This window comes from Mixophyes fleayi, chromosome 1 (assembly GCF_038048845.1).
Source record: "Mixophyes fleayi isolate aMixFle1 chromosome 1, aMixFle1.hap1, whole genome shotgun sequence".
Classification (NCBI taxonomy): domain Eukaryota; kingdom Metazoa; phylum Chordata; class Amphibia; order Anura; family Limnodynastidae; genus Mixophyes; species Mixophyes fleayi.
The window spans coordinates 397,688,798-397,706,451 of NC_134402.1; the positions used below are offsets into that span (position 1 = coordinate 397,688,798).

The window sequence follows — 17,654 nt, forward strand, 5'->3', positions numbered from 1 at the left end:
CCCTGCTGAGTGTAGCTTTCAGATATTTTCAATTAAAATCAAACTTTTTTTTAATAAGCTCGTTACAAACAGAAATTCCCTTACTAAAAAGCCAGTTCTGGATTTTGTGAACAAAACAAATTCATTTATATTTTTAGATTGCACAGGAACTATATCTATGGAGCATCTCCTAGAAATGTAATGGCACCCAAAGAAAGCACTTCACACAGTACTGAAAAACCAATCCATTTAATAAATGGGATGTCCCCAGACAACAATTCCACACAAATTTGTCACTTCTAATTTTAAGTTGTTACCAATTCAAACATGAAAACAGGCAAATATTGAGGACATTAGCCTGCACAACACAGTACATTCTATCCCCAATTAAATAGTTGATATATTCTTCTTTTGTTATTATTTAACCACTCAAACAAGTTGGTCAAATGGTATCTATCAAGCCATGCGGCCAGTTCACATGGGGCCTATGAGAGCCATTGCTACATTCACAAGTCAACAGCTGTCAGCTAAACTTTATGGTGTGCCTGTAAATTTTCTGATTGATTTTAATGCCAATTTCAGCTCTGTTCATGATATCATTCATTTTACATAGGTTCACACATATTTATACACTGTTATTCTCCAACCAAGTTTTAACAATATCAAAGTTCTTATCCATCCATTTAATATTTTCTTCTATAGTTTCTTTTGCTTGTTGAACAGACCGAAGTTGAGATCCATTTTCCTTCAACAAATCAAAAAATTCTGTCACCTGAAAAAAACAAAAAAGTGAGGTCATACTTGTAAAACCGCAAGTGAAACAGACAAACAAAGAGGTTTAAGAATATATTTAGTGCAAAGCCAAATTCTGTCCTTTGTTGTTTAATATATGTGAGGAAAAACATTCTTCATCTTCTGCATGTCAATGTGTTACAGCCATGTAATGGGTGGGGACAGGACAACTTGCCAATCAAATCCATGTAATGCTCAGAGTTGCACAGTGTCAGGATATTTAGGTTCAGATCATGTGCCAGGCAGCCAGCAGAGTTAGGCTGTGGGCCCCATAGCAGCTGCACCCCCTGCACCAATGGTAAGAGGGTCCTTCATGCAAGCTTACGATGTGGACATATGAATAACTACATGTGCCTCTGAAAATGAAACACATTCAAACCAAAATGGTGGTTCACAGATGAAACTTAGCAATATGTTTTTAACATGTCTGAAAGTTGCCTTTTCAACTCCCTACACAGGGCCATCTTAACAACATTATGGGCCCCTGGGCAAAGCAGTGCATATAGATGTATACAGATACAGATATAGATATATAGAGATAGAGATAGATAGATGTACTTGCTCAGTGACCATTGTAGTTTTTTTTTGCAGGTTTTTTTCTTTTGCAGGATTATTTATTCTCATTAAGAGCCGTGCCTATGGGGCCCCCTTGCCCGTGGGGCCCCTGGGCAGCTGCCCATCGTGCCCAATGGAAAAGATTGTAAGCTTGTGAGCAGGGCCTTCTCACCTTTTTGTCTGTTTTACCCAGTTTGTTTATTAGTTTATTATGTCTGTCCCCAATTGTAAAGCGCTACGGAATATGTTGGCGCTATATAGATAAATGATGATGATGAAGATGGCCCTGCCTGTACATGATGCCTTGAGCATTCACATATCTTCCAAGATGATTTACCCACTTCCTTCTTTAGGTCTGAAGCAAATGATAGTATAGATTAAAGTATAGAATAAAATAAGGTTACAGCAACATTGTAACCTAGGAGTAGAAGGGATATTGTGCCATGCTTAAAAAGGGTATCACAGAAACTAGTGTAATGATACCCCTATTCCAAAATCAACATACTCCATTCACTCAAACCTCAAGTGAGACTCACACTAGTACAGTACTTTGTAAACTGTTTTAATATTTTTGTCAAAAACTAATAATGTAAGGATTCCTACGACAACTATTTTGAAATAAAAAAGGCTGTGGCCTTGTGTCTTATATAGTATCAACAGAACAAAGGGAAGAAAAACATAATACTGGATAGCTTGGTGCATAGGAACAGTCCCAATTGTATTGTCTCATGTCCTATATGACATGAGATAATACAATTTGTTTTGGCCTGTTGATATTGTCACAAACTGGTTGGTTGCACCTTCACCTAATATAAAAGAATATATAAAAATTGTTTAATACAAATAAAGACGTGATAAAATAAATGAAAAACTTGAAGTGTGAACAGTCCAAGATTTATACTAGTGCAACAAATTCATCTGTCTTTTATATGGTAACAGAACTTAGCTTGGGCTCCTAATATATTTATATTTCACAGTATGAAGTGCATTATCCCATTTCTTTGGTATGCATTATTCTCCTTTTTATCTGAATAAAACGTGTTTTTACGCAAATCCTTGTCTGATATAATGTTGATCTCATAAATACTGAAACCAAAAATACTTATGAATCAAATTAAATCAAGTTGGACATGTACACTTTATTTCATATACAGCTGCATTTAGCACCAAATTTTCCCGCATAAGTTTCACAGGAGCCGCTCATAATTACTCTGTGCTATAGGAGGACCCTGTTCCTTCCACTATCTAATTCTAAGTCTGTGGACTCCTGTTTGTCTCTTACCCCTCCCAGCATTGTGACACTGACCCTATCACATGCAGCCCTGCCTTCAGTAACATAAGCACATCTGTGACTGTTCACTGCCTCCCACAAGATCAGCACACTCATCTACTACAGTGACCATTCAAATTTTGAGATTGGCTACAGGATGTACTATACCCACCCACTCTAAAACTGGGGGCATCAGGAAGACCATGAGATGAAGATTAATACCAGAAAAGTGCTCTGACCCTAGTCAAAAATCACTTAAAATGTACACTGTACATGTATTCTGATCATACTGCTATTGGCTGATGATGCAGTGAGATTTACTTTGGTGAAAAAGAAAACATTTGTGAAACATAAAATATTTTGGTACCTCTTCTAGCCATTCCCTCGTAGAAAATAGCTTAGTAACTCCGACAACCATATAACCAAGTGTACGTGATCCTAGGTCAAACCTAAAACATATCAATAATTTAATTATGTGAGCAAGAGTATTGGAAGCCTTAGATTTACAGAATAAAGGTGTATTACTAGTATAAGTGGCATACTTTTGAACAAGTTGATCCCAGTTATTCTTTAGGAATTCCCAGGCCAACATATGACCAACTGGGTTCCTGCTCACAGAGACAACAATATGTGCAAGTTCTTGCGTTTTTATGAGATCTCCTTTCAAACTCTCTTCCATTAGCCTAAAAAAATAAAAAAATAATTTGTATATAAATGATAGACAGATCACAAAACAAATATACAAAATCACGCAATTATATGAACCTGTAATATAATATATATCCACAAATAGCAAGTAGAAATATATATATATATATATATATATATATATATATATATATAAATAAATAATCTACCAGCCATTTCAACCAGAATTAGGGTTAAAGACACTCATTTGAAAAATAAATCTATACCTGAAAAAACAAAATTTAATGCCGATTTGGACAATAACTTATTAGGAAGCATTTAATAAAACATACAATAAAAAGTAAATTGACAGGGAACACTTACGGTTTTATTTGATATTGTACATAATAGAAAAGAAGTCACATGTTGGTCAGTACCTCTCATGCAGAGACTCTCCCTGTGATGTCACAGCCCTGAAGCTGGGTACACACTGCCTAACTTTCCACCAACTTTTTATGCCGATCACTTTAACATCTGATCGATGGTCTGATCCCTCGGTCTATAGACTGCATGCACACTAGACTTGTTTTAGAGAATAGATGGAAGAGCGACCGCCCCGGTAGCAACTTTTACAGCCATGTTGTCGTGAACAATGATTTAAATTTCGCACACACTAAAGTGACATTTGTGGGTCATGTAATTAAATACCAAGGACATTAGCATAAAGGGGCAAGAGCTTTCACTATAGTTAACACCCCAAAACGCATAAAAAACAGAAGACAACAAAATTCAACTAAAATTCTCCTTACACAAGGTTATTATGCACGAATAGTCTTCACCCACAATGCTCCATTCTGTCAGGCATCATCGCTGATTGGTCCACAGCAGAAACAGTTTATAAAGTATATAAGTTTATTCGTTTATACAGGTATAAGTTTAGAAAGGGTAAATATGAATAGGTTGCCAATAGAGATGTAAAGGTTGGTATAACACTACACTTTATTAAACTGGCTGCCATATGCTAGACACATCAATGCAATAGACTAATGCTATTGCTATTCCATTACAATCATCTAATTAACAAGTCAGTTATGTGCAGACAACACAGCACATGGTAAAGGTACAGACATCTGAAATTTTCATACACACACCCCCTACAGATCCCCAGCTTGAGGAAGTATCGGAGGATTATTGTGGATTGATCATAGATTTATACACACTACACAATAGAAAGGTGATTGGAGCGAAAATATTGAACGGTACGAGCAACTAAGTGAGACGACAATCGACCATTTGGGAAGACTTTCGACCATCGTGTCACTACACACACTAACCCGACTTTCGAATGACCGGTCGTATGTCGGTTGGTTGAGGCGATTATTGGATGAAAAACCTGTAGTGTGTACTCAGCTTAAGCTAACTGCACAAATGAGTATATGTACACTTGTGCAAAGTGGATCTACAGTGAATCTAGGCATTACAGCCCTTTCCAAGCACAGGGAGAGCAGTGCTACTGCTGGCAATTAGCACTTCAACTAAGGTTTTTTTTCACCAGTGACCATTAAGGCCACACCTTTAGGTGATCATAATGTACAACATCCGGCTGTTCAACTACTCAGGCAAAGACACCAGATCAAGGTAGACATCACTAGGGCCATTTTGTGCAGTCTGATGATCTAAGTTCCATTTTCCAACTTCAAATATGCCCAATAAAGATACAATTGATTTGAATCAGGCTATTATCTGACTGTGATGTCTATTTGACCAAACACTGCAAAGCCCTGGAAGTCAGTTAGGATGGGAGGGCTCAAGATAAGATCCCCCAGCCCAGGCAAGGCACAACAGGTGGCCGAAGTCTGCCTGGCTTTGGCTGCTTGTGGATAGGGGAGCAAACACACTCTCCTTCTACTATACTGAGCGGAAAGTAAAAGTTAAATGAGCTTCCTTGTGCACTGATAAAAGTATCACCCTAGATTGATAAAGTGGGCTGGGGGCTGGTTTACTCCCCACCCGTCCTGCTGTAATAACTGTATACAAAAAGAGCTGGTTGCCAATGTACACGTTATCCCAAAAACCATAAGAGGTTCAAGGTGGAGGTGAAGAGCGTGGCTGGTGTGCAGGTGACAATCACAGATGGTGAGTGGCCGTTTTGGCCAAGCGGCACCAGTAGGAGCAGAGAGCGACAAACTGCAAAACACTATAAAACATGGTGTACGATGGAGTGGCAGACAAAGCGCATCCTGTCATAGTCTTATTTATAATATTTAATAATCGAGGACTAATTCATTATTTTGTGTTAGCTCTGCACAAGTTTTAATATAAGTGGGGACCTCAAATAAAACTTTAGCGGTTTATTTTGTTAATTTTAATTATTGATCTTATGTTATTTTAATAAATGTTTCCAATGATTACTATCCAGACCGGTATTAAGTCGTTTCTGACTGTGTTATTAGAAATTCCGTTTCTTTGCCTGTATTTGTAGTTTACTCACAATTTAACTAACTGTAACTCTACCCTGTCAGTGTAGTACCAGAAAAGTGTTTTGACAGCAAGAGAGAAGGGATATGAGAGATTTGAGATATATGCATTTGAAGTCTTGGGCAGCTAGTTATGTGTCATCTCCCAGGGAAGCCGTAAGACCCCTTTCTAGTCTACTGTAGGCAAATCACTGCCACATAGAGCAATCAGGGTTTATGGTGAGCAAGTAGAGAAACCCTTAAAGTGGAAGATTATAACCATGTATAATTTAGCGAGCGAATACAATTAAATATAACTGAAATGAGCAATTGTTTATATTATAACAACACATTTTCTTTTCAGAGTTTCATATTACATAGAATGGCATAATCCTAGCAAATGCATGTGTTGGAAGGTAGTAGCCGTATTTTAAGGACTATCACAAGCCCAATAACATGCATATTATATTAGTATCATCAGTCATAGAAGCACTGCATTAATGTGTCATTTAAAAACATTTTACTCAAATGTGGTTTGGATTATCTCCTAGCCCCATTCTGGAAACTAGTTCCCAACTGTATTCCAACTACAAATAAATCATTACCATTGCAGCTTGTCTTTATTCTGAGTAACAGTCAAAGCATATTCAATCTGATGCATTTCACCAGTCGGAGCTGTTTTATATTTTTCAAACAAATAGTCCCATCCTTCAGCTGTTTGTGCTCCCACAGAGTAGACAGCCATGACAATATCACGTGGCAAACTAAGAAAAACATAATAGAGATAGGTTAACGAACACGATAGTAAACACAAGAACACAGGCATTTGCAGAATTTAAATATACATCTGTGATGCGGTTACTGAGAAAGTAGCATCTAGTTTGAATGGAATGTATAAAAAAGTGAAATGATGGGTGTTCAGTGGTAGCTGATCATTATTTATTTACTGTTAGTATATAATAAAGCTAATATTACAAATGCTCAGGGTGTCAGTGGACCACATGCTGTATACAATTACCAGGGATGTTTCTTAATGAAGCTCAGACGGAGGGGTACATGGATAAGAAGCAGGAATGAAGTGTGATGGGTCTTGAGATGGCATTTTCATGCTAATCACACAACTCACAGTTTATTATGAAAAGGGATCACTGGAAAAACATACGTGTTATGATAGGATTTATACTGGTAGTAAGAGGGATTAAGGAACATTACTGCAAGTTTATCATTGTAAGATTTAGGGGTATAAATTACTTAGTGAGGAGATAATGAATGTAAGTACCACTGGTTGTCTTATGCTGGGCAGGGCATCTCTACTTACAGACATTGTGATACAGAGGGTACAGTACTTATCAACATCTGCACTAATCTACTATATAGCCGCTACTGCACGATTTTTGCATAATCTATTAAACTGGTAAATCTGTATCTCTATGAAGACACAAAGTTTGCATTAAAACTGTGTAAAGCATGCTGACGGACCTCAGGGTACCATTGGACTCCTGACATTTCTTTAGATACTCCTTTGCCTTCTCTACACATGGCTGGTATTTGCGGAAACATGCAAAGTGAAGCAGGGAACTGCGGAGCATACTCTCAGACACTGTTCCATCATCTGTCCATGTCTGCATGTCAATGAGCTTGCGGAAAAGGTTTAATATGTACCCCTAGAGAGAAAAGAGGAAAACATAACTCATTAACTGGGACACAAATTATTCCATGCACAGACTGCAATCTCTGGAATTACCTTCATTTGATCTTCAATCTTCTTCATGTCTCTCTTCTCCATTAGTTTATAAATAGGAATCAGTTCATCCATTCCTTGGAACACTGGCATAATCTTATCCTCCTTACTCAAGTATGTTGTTAAACTGAGAGCTTTGTCAATTGGTAGACGTCCAATACTGGGGAGGATGAAGCAAATCCTCATTACATATAATATAGGCAGAGGGGTTCAGATAATGCTGGAGATGGGGGTAAGGATATACTAAGAAATGGGAGGTTTGGTTAAGCTTTCTTCATACCCGAAGTTAATATTAGATACATACAGGTTATACATACCTCCTAGCAGCCATGATTCTTGTTGGATTGTCCTGATTTCTCTGAGGATAAAGGATTGTTGGCATCACAGTGTAATGAGCATGGCATGGGCAGATCAGGGTGTGGTTTGGGCATGTATAGTAGCTACTAAGTTCCCATGATAAAACAATAGACCCTATTAAATTGTGCGGATACTTTTTTTAGTTGACAGTTGGACTGCTGGGTGAAAGTTTATCCAGGGGATGAAGCATTATAGATGGGAGGTGACTTTACAGACAATGATCATGGGAGGTTAAAGGTTCTATGATGATTGCCCTCTATTGTGTCAATAGGTCAATACATGGTCCTAAATTTATTAGTGACTTAGAGATCTATGTAACAAAACAAACATGTAAGAAAGAGTGGTGTGCACATGGTAACACCCACTTTGACCATCATAGGCATGGTGTAGGAGGAGTCAGGGCGGTGAATTGTAATAATAATCCTTATACATAAATATTACAAATGGCACCATTCTGCAGCAAGATCGGAGCTCTGGGGCTCTATGTACATTTGTTGGTACATGCTTACCTCACAAGCTGAAAGGCATTGTTAATGAGACTGGCCCGGTCATTGCTGCTAATAGCTGTGTGATCCTCTTTCAGGAGATTTATCAACGCATCCCAACCATCACCTTCATAATGAACGATGTAGTAGCCATTCATTCCCACATTGAACTTTATCCACTCAACCTCTTCTGCCAGGACCAGCACATCTAGAAAACAAATGCATTACAATTACAATAAAAATACAGAGTTTACAGACGTCAACATGTTTAGCAATTATTATTAATATGTTTTATTTATAAGGTGCCATAATAGTGCTGCAGAGCCGTACAAAGGAAGCTCCTGAAATCTCACCCAGACACATGTGAGCTGTGTGTAATATCTGATAGTGATCTCAGCAGGTCGGCAGCAATAGTCAAACTAATTCTGGTTTTCATCTTTACTATCTTCCTTTCCATAGAAATTAATGTGTTCACCTGTACTCGGTTGCCCCCACTTCCTGAACATGAAACTAGTAGCTAATAAGTACTGTGGTGGTCAGGGGCTCAGTGGTGCTGGTCAGCCACCTTTTCAGGCCTGGCAATGAGTGAGAAGGTGTAGTTTTGTCTGCAGCCCCAGGATAGAGCCCAGTTGGGGTTCAGACAGCTGATTAGAGACCTGCAGTTGGCAGGAGCTGTGCGTCTTGCAGGAGGCAGGACTTGAGAGATGCTCAGCAGGCAAGCCAGTACAGAGACCAGAGAGAGGCCTTAGAAGACAGCTCTGTGGAGAGCGTGGGGGGGGGGGGGGGGGGGCAACCAAGTGAAGGGCTGTGGAGTAGCTTGCAGAAGCTCAAAGAGACTGAACAGAGGGCCCAGTGAGGCAGTCGTATGAACTGCAGAGAAACTGCAGATAAAGAGACTGTAGAAGAGAGACTGTTTGATATAGTGAATGGCTAGACAGGATTCAGGGAGTGAGACAGTGCCTGAATAAGGGCTAGGGGCTAGATTTACTAAGCTGCGGGTTTGAAAAAGTGGGGATGTTGCCTATAGCAACCAATCAGATTCTAGCTGTCATTTTGTAGAATGTACTAAATAAATGAAAGCTAGAATCTGATTGGTTGCTATAGGCAACATCCCCACTTTTTCAAACCCGCAGCTTAGTAAATCTAGCCCTAGAAGTTTATTCTTTGTTCTGATTCTTTACACTGCCAATTTTATGTTTCAAGTTTAAGTTTGCCGACTGGAGACAATTAATTGGCACCCAAACATACAGCACTGACACAAAGGCTGCTACCAGGGTTAATTCCCTGGCCAATGCGGTCACAGTACCCATCAGACAAGACTGGCAAAAAAAAGCATGGTTATAAAAATACAATGTAATGGTTCAGTAATCAGATCAAAGCAGGTGTCAATAATGAACACCAAGGTCAAGAATACTAAACCTATATAAGTCACCTAAGTAATGCCAGGCCTGGACTCGTGTAGGTGGCAATTGCTAACTGGTGCGCATCTCACTGTCAGGGTTCCTCTTGTCGTGGCGATCGCCTGGCGCTACACTTCCGGGTAGCGCTGCCGCATCATGTGACCGGAGAGGCAGGGAATTCAAATCTCTCCACTACTTAGGCTTTACTCTGACACCCTCCTGTGTCAGAGCAACAGTGTGCTTAGCGTCTGCCTGCTTCTGATCCCCGAGTTTTCTCTGTGCACCTTTCTTTGTGGAATCTGGCTGATCATCTGTGTACCGACCCGGCTTGTCTGATTAACCCTGCACCTGCTGAATCCTTGGCAACACGTTCTGGCTGATCATCTGTGTACCGACCCGGCTGCCGTTCCTGACTCCTCCTGTGTTTGCCTCCTCGTGCTTCCCAATGGGATAGCAAGGTACGTCTGGCTTCAACCTCTATTCTGATAATCCGCTATTACCTAGCTAGACGTAGCCTTTTACTGTGTTCTTGGAGCCATTCATTCTCCAGCTACTCCTATACCACGCTGCTGGGCTAACCTAGGGGCCGCGACCTGCGGACTTCTGGCAGCTAAAACCATCCCGCCTTGCGGTGGTTCTTGGAGAAGACTCCGCGCCCTGGGAAGGCCAGTGCCAATACCAGCTGGTAGTAGTAACCAGTGAGACCTAACACTCATATTAGGATGCACTCTCGAACACACAACCAGCATCTGCGCATGCACACAGAGCAGATGAGGGTGACAAAGAGTGAACATTTGAGAGTGTGTGCACTTAGGCAGAATAGGTAAGATTTTACAGCAATAAATGGTTTGTTTACATACCTTATACTGGTCAAACCATAACATACTATCTTCATGAGGAAAACATACCTTTCTTAGTTTTGAGCAAAAACCTTTGAATGGTGTTTGATTTACTTGTGATGTATGTCAATGGAACATGCCATAATAACCTAAAATAATAAAATAAAAATAAGGTTAGAGAACAATAAAATTCAAATCAAAGGTATCTACTACAATCAAAGCAGTATATATATTGTCTACCTTCTGAGCACTTGAAGATTATAATCTGAAAGATTTCAACTCAAATCAGAAGCATGGAACAGGAGGTTGCCAAACTATATTACCATTATCTGAAGGGGGGAGTCAATGGGATCTCTGTTATCCTTTGAGCAAGGGAGGACTCAATCTGCACAGGTTCTTCAATAATACGATTTATACTTCCGTTATAAAATCTAAATTTTTCTTAATCCATTGGGAGACACCGGAACACTTGGGGTATCGAGTACATTCAGGAGTGAGGACACTATAAATATCAGCATTTAAGCCATAGCTCCTCTCCTTCCCCCTCCATACCCCAGGCCTTTCAGAGCACAATTCAGTTACTTGTTAAATAAGCCCCGAAGGACAGAATAGGAGAAACACAAAAACAATCAGAGGAGAAGAAAAGCGTAAAAGGGAGTCTGTTGTCTCCCTAATGCAGGGTTGTCCAACCCGCGGGCCGCATGCGGCCCAGCACGCCTGTAAATGTGGCCCAGAAGAAGTTTTGGTTGTGGCAAGGGGGCAGCACTGGTAATGGAAAAAAAAAATCCTGCAAAAAAAAGAAAAGAAAATACTTACCTTGCGGTCACGTCAGCTGGTACTCCGGCTCCCTCCCTTGTCTCCTCCTCCGTGCGGTGCTCGCAGTGAATGTCGACGCCCAACATCCATTGCGGAGCACAGCACAGAGGAGTCACCCGCGCGAGAAGAACAATGAGCAGCACCGAATTACAGAAAAGAAGAGAAGAGGACAGGAGAACAAGCCGATTAAAAGGTAAGTTAATTTTTTTTTTTATTATTTCAAGGGACGCTGACCAGTGAATAAAAGCACATGGTCCTGGAGCATCATGGACCTTATCTCCCTGCTACATACTTCTACTTGTAATACTAATGGGGCATTATATATATTATTCTCTTTGGCCCATTATAAGTTGTTATCCCTTAACTAACATAGTGGTGTATTATCAAAACAGGTCACAATTTGGGGTCACAGTGGTGTATATGTCAGGTACCGCAGGCCTGGTCAGGGCACCCTGATATACAATGTCTGGCTTAAATGCACTTTATTGATATTGCATCGAAACAATACAAAAAGTGATTATAGTATAATAACTAGAGAGGATTTTTTGAACAGGGCGATTGAAAGGTAAGTTAGGGGGATTTGAAAAAAAAGTGATATATATATATATATATATATATATCACTTTTTTTCTCATATATATATATATATATATATATATATATATATATATGTTAACTATGTTTTCTCTGGTTTTTTGGATGATCAGCTATCGTTATTGTTAGTGTATCTTATGTGCGGCCCAAACCAACTCGTCGTCTTCCAATGTGGCCCAGGGAAGCTAAAAGGTTGGACACCCCTGCCCTAATGAATAAAGAGAAAATGATATAACACAGATAATCCATCTCGTAATAGATATCTGGGATGCTGGCTAGCCTTTCTTATGGGCCTCATACAGGACCAAAAGACCTTCTCTCTTTAGCAAATATTGTGAGACCTTTGAACATAGGTCATCAAAACCCTGACCACATCTAGATATTGAAGAGAGTCCTTTTCCTCTGGAAACCTACCATGATTCAAGGCCAGCTGAAACTCTTCAAGCAGATTAAGTAGCTAAAAGGAAAACAGTGTTCCAAGTTAGAAATTTTATTTCATCCAAAGGTTCTCTCACACCAGTCAATTTAATACCTCAACACTCTGTGGTAATATTGGCCTAAAACGGTTGCCTCGTCTTGAGCATGGTTTGTATCACACTATTGGAAACACCCTTTGCTCTCAGAATCAAGGCTTCTGCAGCCACAATGTTAAAGCTAGACGCTGCAAAGCTTGGTGCAGTACCAGCCCTGTGACCTGAGAAATAGATCCCATGACTGACCCGCTGACATGATGAGGACCTCTGTGTAAAAGGATCTTCACAGTTAATCTGGAGCCACCAGAATGACCCATTCCTTCTCTCTTCAACTTCTTCAGAATCCTTGGAAGCATTTCCACCAAGAGAAATAGGCAAATTAGGTGGAACTGCCAAGGGACTGACATGGTGTCTACTAAGACTACCTTTGGGTGTCTTGCCCTTGAACAAAACAGTGGCTGAAACGAGATGCCAAAATACCTCTTTCCGGCTGACCCCACCTGTTCACAATCTGGTGAAAGAACTCTGGGTGAAGAGTCCATTACCCTGGGCGAACAGTCTACCTTCTCAAAAAGTCTGCACCCCAGTTGTCTACCTGTGGGTAGACAACTGCGCAGAACACTCCTCTTATTTGCAATACATTTATTGGGAGATTAGGCTTCTCCAAAGACCCTGAAAACTGGCCTGAAGAGTTATAGCTGCCCCCCAACCCAAAGACTGGCATCCGTAGTCACCAGAGTACACTCCCAAATGGAGAACAAGCGACCATTGCTGAGGTTCTCCCTCCTCAGCCACAAAAGGAGTGAGTGACGCACCCTCTGGGAAAGAATTATCACCTGGCTGGATAGACAAAGGTGGGCTTTGTTCAACTTGGAGTGGAGTTCTAATTGGAACCCTCTTGCGTGAAGATAGGCAAACAGGACCGCTTTGAAAGTCAAAATCATCTTGCTCTCATGCAGAAATGGACAGATATCTGTCTGTGAGCCAACAAAGACTTTACTATACTCTGTAGAGATAGAAATTTGTCCGCCAGTAAAAACACCCTCTCTTTCTGGGTGTCAAGACAGAAACCCCAAAAGATTATCTGCTGTGACGGTGTCAAATTGGATTTTTTGAAATTGAGAATCCAACCATGGGTTTTCTAAGCAGTCTCCTGCACGTGGGCCTGAAGTACAGCTGGCGATTCTGCTTTGATCAACAGATCGTCCTAATAAGGAACGATTTTTATTCCCCTGGAGCACAGCAGGGACGCCATGAAAACCATGATTTTGGGGAAAGCTTTTGAGGCTGTACCTAAACCAAAGGGAAGAGCCCAAAACTGGTACTGATGGAAGGAAGTGGTTTGGAGTCGGTTTAGACCCCACATCAGTTCCCCAGGCTTTAAGCCAGATAGTGCGACAAGCCCAGATTTCTGAGCTGATATCCTAATTCCAATCACTCCAGTATATAGAGCCGTATCTCCCAAATACTCTGCAGCTCCTTAAATCTGTTCCATCAAAAGTAACAATTCAGACCACAGTGTACCAGCATTCAGGCCTTCTAAAAGCTGTTCTGACCACCTCTCCATAGGCTTGTTAACCAACACGAAGGCTAAAATGCCTCACCCAGCATATCATCTAGCTGGGCAGAGGAAGGAAAAAACACTATTTAATTTGCATTCCTTTTAAATAGAGATGCTTCTGAAAAATTTAAAACCTCTGTGTCCTGGATGTCCAATACCTGGCGCACAGGAAAAACACTCCCCCCAGACCTGGCCCCAGGCTAACTAAAGACTGATCAAAATAAAAAATACAAACATACAGTCTCTAGCCCTAGTGCCTCACCATGGCTTTAATTAAAATATACAATGCAGACACTGCCTCCCCGCAGTCAGTGCATGTCACCCCTGCTGCCTGTGACGGCAGTGACCGGTTCCCCTGAAGCAATTTAACAACGGGAGCGGGAAGGCAACATCAGAGGCACAACTCTGCACCTCCGACTCCCCGACCTCAACCAATGCACAGCCGACCGTGCTGTATGAAGCGCTGTAATACACACCACAACCAGGTAATCAACAGCTACTTATGTCGCCAAATCATTTTAAAAAATAAGAAAAGAAAAAGCTGCTATAGCAACTCCAAAACTGGCCCCTGCTGAAGGGCACTTTAAAAAACTGACATGTGCTCCGGCAGGTGCGGGGTATAGAGAGGAAGGGTGAGAAGTTAGGGTTTAAATACTGAGATTTAAAGTGCCCTCGCTCCTGGCTGCATTCAATACCCCAGTGTTCCGAGGTCACCCAATTGGTTGCCAGAGAAAAAGCAAATCTGCTCTTATTTTCAAATCAAGAAATACATGCAGAACACTTAGGAGACTATCAACGAGTCCCTCTACATGTACCCTTAATATAATAAATGATTGTAAAAGATTTTCTGAAGAAAGATATCCCAAACTACTACGATATCAATGTCTTACACAGCTATAGTATAGCTATAGTAAGACAAATCACCAAAATTAATTATTCAGTGACACAGTATGGACTAATTGGATCCATTGGTAACTTCTTATTTAAATAAGCCCTAATAATAGCTGTGTATACAACTTACCCAGCTGATTCGGAGTCTCTAGAACCTTTCTGATAATGTTCTTGATGTATGTGGACATTCTTTCCTTTTACTGTTACAGTAACTAATGGGAAACCTTTCTGTAGAGTCCATGTGTTCATCATAGACTTCACATCAATGATATTACCCTCTGTCCAGTGCTGTAACAGACAAATATTATTGTTTATATATGTGATGTACAGATAATGTGCAATATTTACATCAGATCCTTCCTAATGGGGGCTTGCAATCTATATATATTCCCTAACACACACACTAACATAAACCCTGGACACAAACACAAACACTGGAAGAACATATAAAGCTCCAAATAGAATATTCACTGAACATAAAGAAAGGGGGAACATAACAAAACAACAATATAACACATTTTCATAGTTTCTGTGAGGCTAAGAAATTATCTCTCACAGCAATGCTGTGTGTTTTTCTTTAATCAATTCCCTATTGCAGATCTATTGTCAGAAAGACTACAATCATTTTTTATGATGTGTGTAACTTACAGATTTTGGACGATCTTTCCCACAGAATCCAATTTTTTCCTTATCACCACTGGCAGTCTCTTCTAAAGGACAAATCTAATAGTTATAATTGAAAAAATATATAATTACTGTCATTTTAAATGGAGCCCCATAACAAGATGAACACCCTATCTTTAGTTTCATGGTCTGTGATTTGTAAATATTATAGTAAGTGGACTTACATCAGTCATACTATTCCATAAGTCTTCATTTTCTGCATTGCGATAACTGAAACGACGCAAGTATTGTATGATACCAACTTCAAAACTTTCAGATCCCATGTAATCCTGCAGCATGTTTAGAATGCATGCACCCTGCAAAAATGTATTGGAATTCATATGGATATTCAATAACAATAATAATAACACTAAAACTAATAATACTATTATTAAAATGATATTTCCACCTTGTGGGGGCCGACTTCCTTAGGATGCAACACGGATGATGGAGATCCTAGAAGAGGACCCCCCAAAGATAATGTACAGGGAGAAATGGGCACAGCTTGCACACTTTTCACCCAAAAGATGGAACTTTGATTTAAGGCTGTTTAGTGCAAAGAGCAAACACATACACATGCAAAAAAAGTACAAAATGATAACAATTCATCAATTGCAGCTTTCATAAGTTGCAAAAAGATACTTTTGTTGGTGAGAAAGAAAACAGAATTTTGTTCACTAAATTAGTCTATTCTACTGGATAAACAAATAACAAATATATATATATTTTTTTTAAAAATAAACTCTTCTTTCAAGGTTCAATGACTATATCAAACCATGTGTAAAATGCACATATTCAGTAAACATACTCAGGATAACTAGTTATTTTGGAATGTGGGTATATTTTTGGGGTTGTCTTAATAGGATGATAACTTTGGAAACAACTATAGAACAGTTTGTATACACCAACATCTTAACAATAAAAGGTGTATATGTCAAAGGGAAAACAAATTTGCTTAGGGTGCACTAGTCATTGATGTGCAGAGGTTAAAGGTACCCCGGGGCATAGTTTACAAATCGCAGGGCATTTTATTATGTATGTATACATACATAGGTGCACACATACACTGCGCTTTTGGCATTTTGCCCAGGAAATCACTCTTGACCTTCTTTTGCACCATATTGTGTACAGATGGAAATGTGGAAAGGGTCCATTAAGTATAGGCAGAGGCCCGATAAAACGGCTATCTTTTATTTTGCATCATGGGAAAATAAACATGCCATTAAGGCAGAGAGAGAAAAAGCAACTGTAACAACTAGAATAAATGACAGATGAGTTACAATACAATCCATCACCTTATCATAAGAGACCTCGTCGAACATCTCATGTATCTGCTCAGGGTTTTCCACTGGTGTAGACACAGCGTGGGATGAATTTAATGAGTCTACTTCCATGGCGCTAAAACATTTATCCAAAAAGGTGTCCTCCTGCAGGGAAACAACACTTCAGTGGTCCAATCATTTACACCTTCAGATCACTTTCATGTAATGACTGGTACATGCAGTCCTGTCACTTGTATATAATAATATTTCTCTCTAACCTCATTGTGTACTTGTCTTGTTGTTATTATGTGGAGCTGTTTATTCTAGTTACCCTAGGATACAACACAGAGCTGCTCTCTGGATACAATTACATCTAATGTAAAGCAAATATGTGTTGTATCAAGGCGCGGGCTGGCAACATGCAGCCCGGGGGGCGCACAGGCGGGCGCATCACATGACACGCGCTGCGGCCGCGTCGTTGATGACGCGGCCGCAGCGCGTGTCATGTTGCGCGGCCGCATCGTGTGTCCTTGGATATATTGCATCCATAGGGGGGGGGCAGCCGGCCCGAACAGCGGTCACTCTGAGCGGCCCGGGGAATTGATGCCCCCCTGCCCCCCGGCCCAGCCCACTCCTGGTTGTATCCAAGGACAATGAGAATAAACAAGGAAGATAGAAGGAAGCCAAATAAATAAAGCATGCACTAGTTGCACAAGGGCATGTACAAATTTAAGTTGAGTAAATGTAGAAAGTCCCTTTAGTCATTTGAGTTAATATTTGATATTCTGCACTGATATTTCTTTCCCATAAAACCCCACACATCTTTACCTTGCTGGATTACGTGGTACAAATGGGTCACTTTTGAATTATTTACAAATGGCTTCATGTCACAA

General features: G+C 40.2%; 1 protein-coding gene across 1 annotated transcript in view; it reads right to left on the bottom strand.

Annotated features, from left to right (window-relative positions):
* Window positions 1–212: 212 nt before the first annotated feature.
* LOC142098493 (endoplasmic reticulum aminopeptidase 1-like) overlaps window positions 213–17,654 on the bottom strand; it is a 32,793-nt gene continuing 15,351 nt past the window's right edge. The window contains exons 8-19 of the mRNA XM_075181337.1: window positions 16,795–16,926; window positions 15,685–15,816; window positions 15,485–15,559; window positions 14,967–15,124; window positions 10,571–10,650; window positions 8,287–8,470; window positions 7,424–7,580; window positions 7,159–7,343; window positions 6,285–6,443; window positions 3,139–3,279; window positions 2,964–3,045; window positions 213–751 (exon numbers count right to left, since the gene is read on the bottom strand). Of these exons, the coding sequence (XP_075037438.1) occupies window positions 605–751; window positions 2,964–3,045; window positions 3,139–3,279; window positions 6,285–6,443; window positions 7,159–7,343; window positions 7,424–7,580; window positions 8,287–8,470; window positions 10,571–10,650; window positions 14,967–15,124; window positions 15,485–15,559; window positions 15,685–15,816; window positions 16,795–16,926 (1,632 nt within the window). The 3' untranslated portion in view covers window positions 213–604. The remainder of the gene's footprint in view (window positions 752–2,963; window positions 3,046–3,138; window positions 3,280–6,284; window positions 6,444–7,158; window positions 7,344–7,423; window positions 7,581–8,286; window positions 8,471–10,570; window positions 10,651–14,966; window positions 15,125–15,484; window positions 15,560–15,684; window positions 15,817–16,794; window positions 16,927–17,654) is intronic.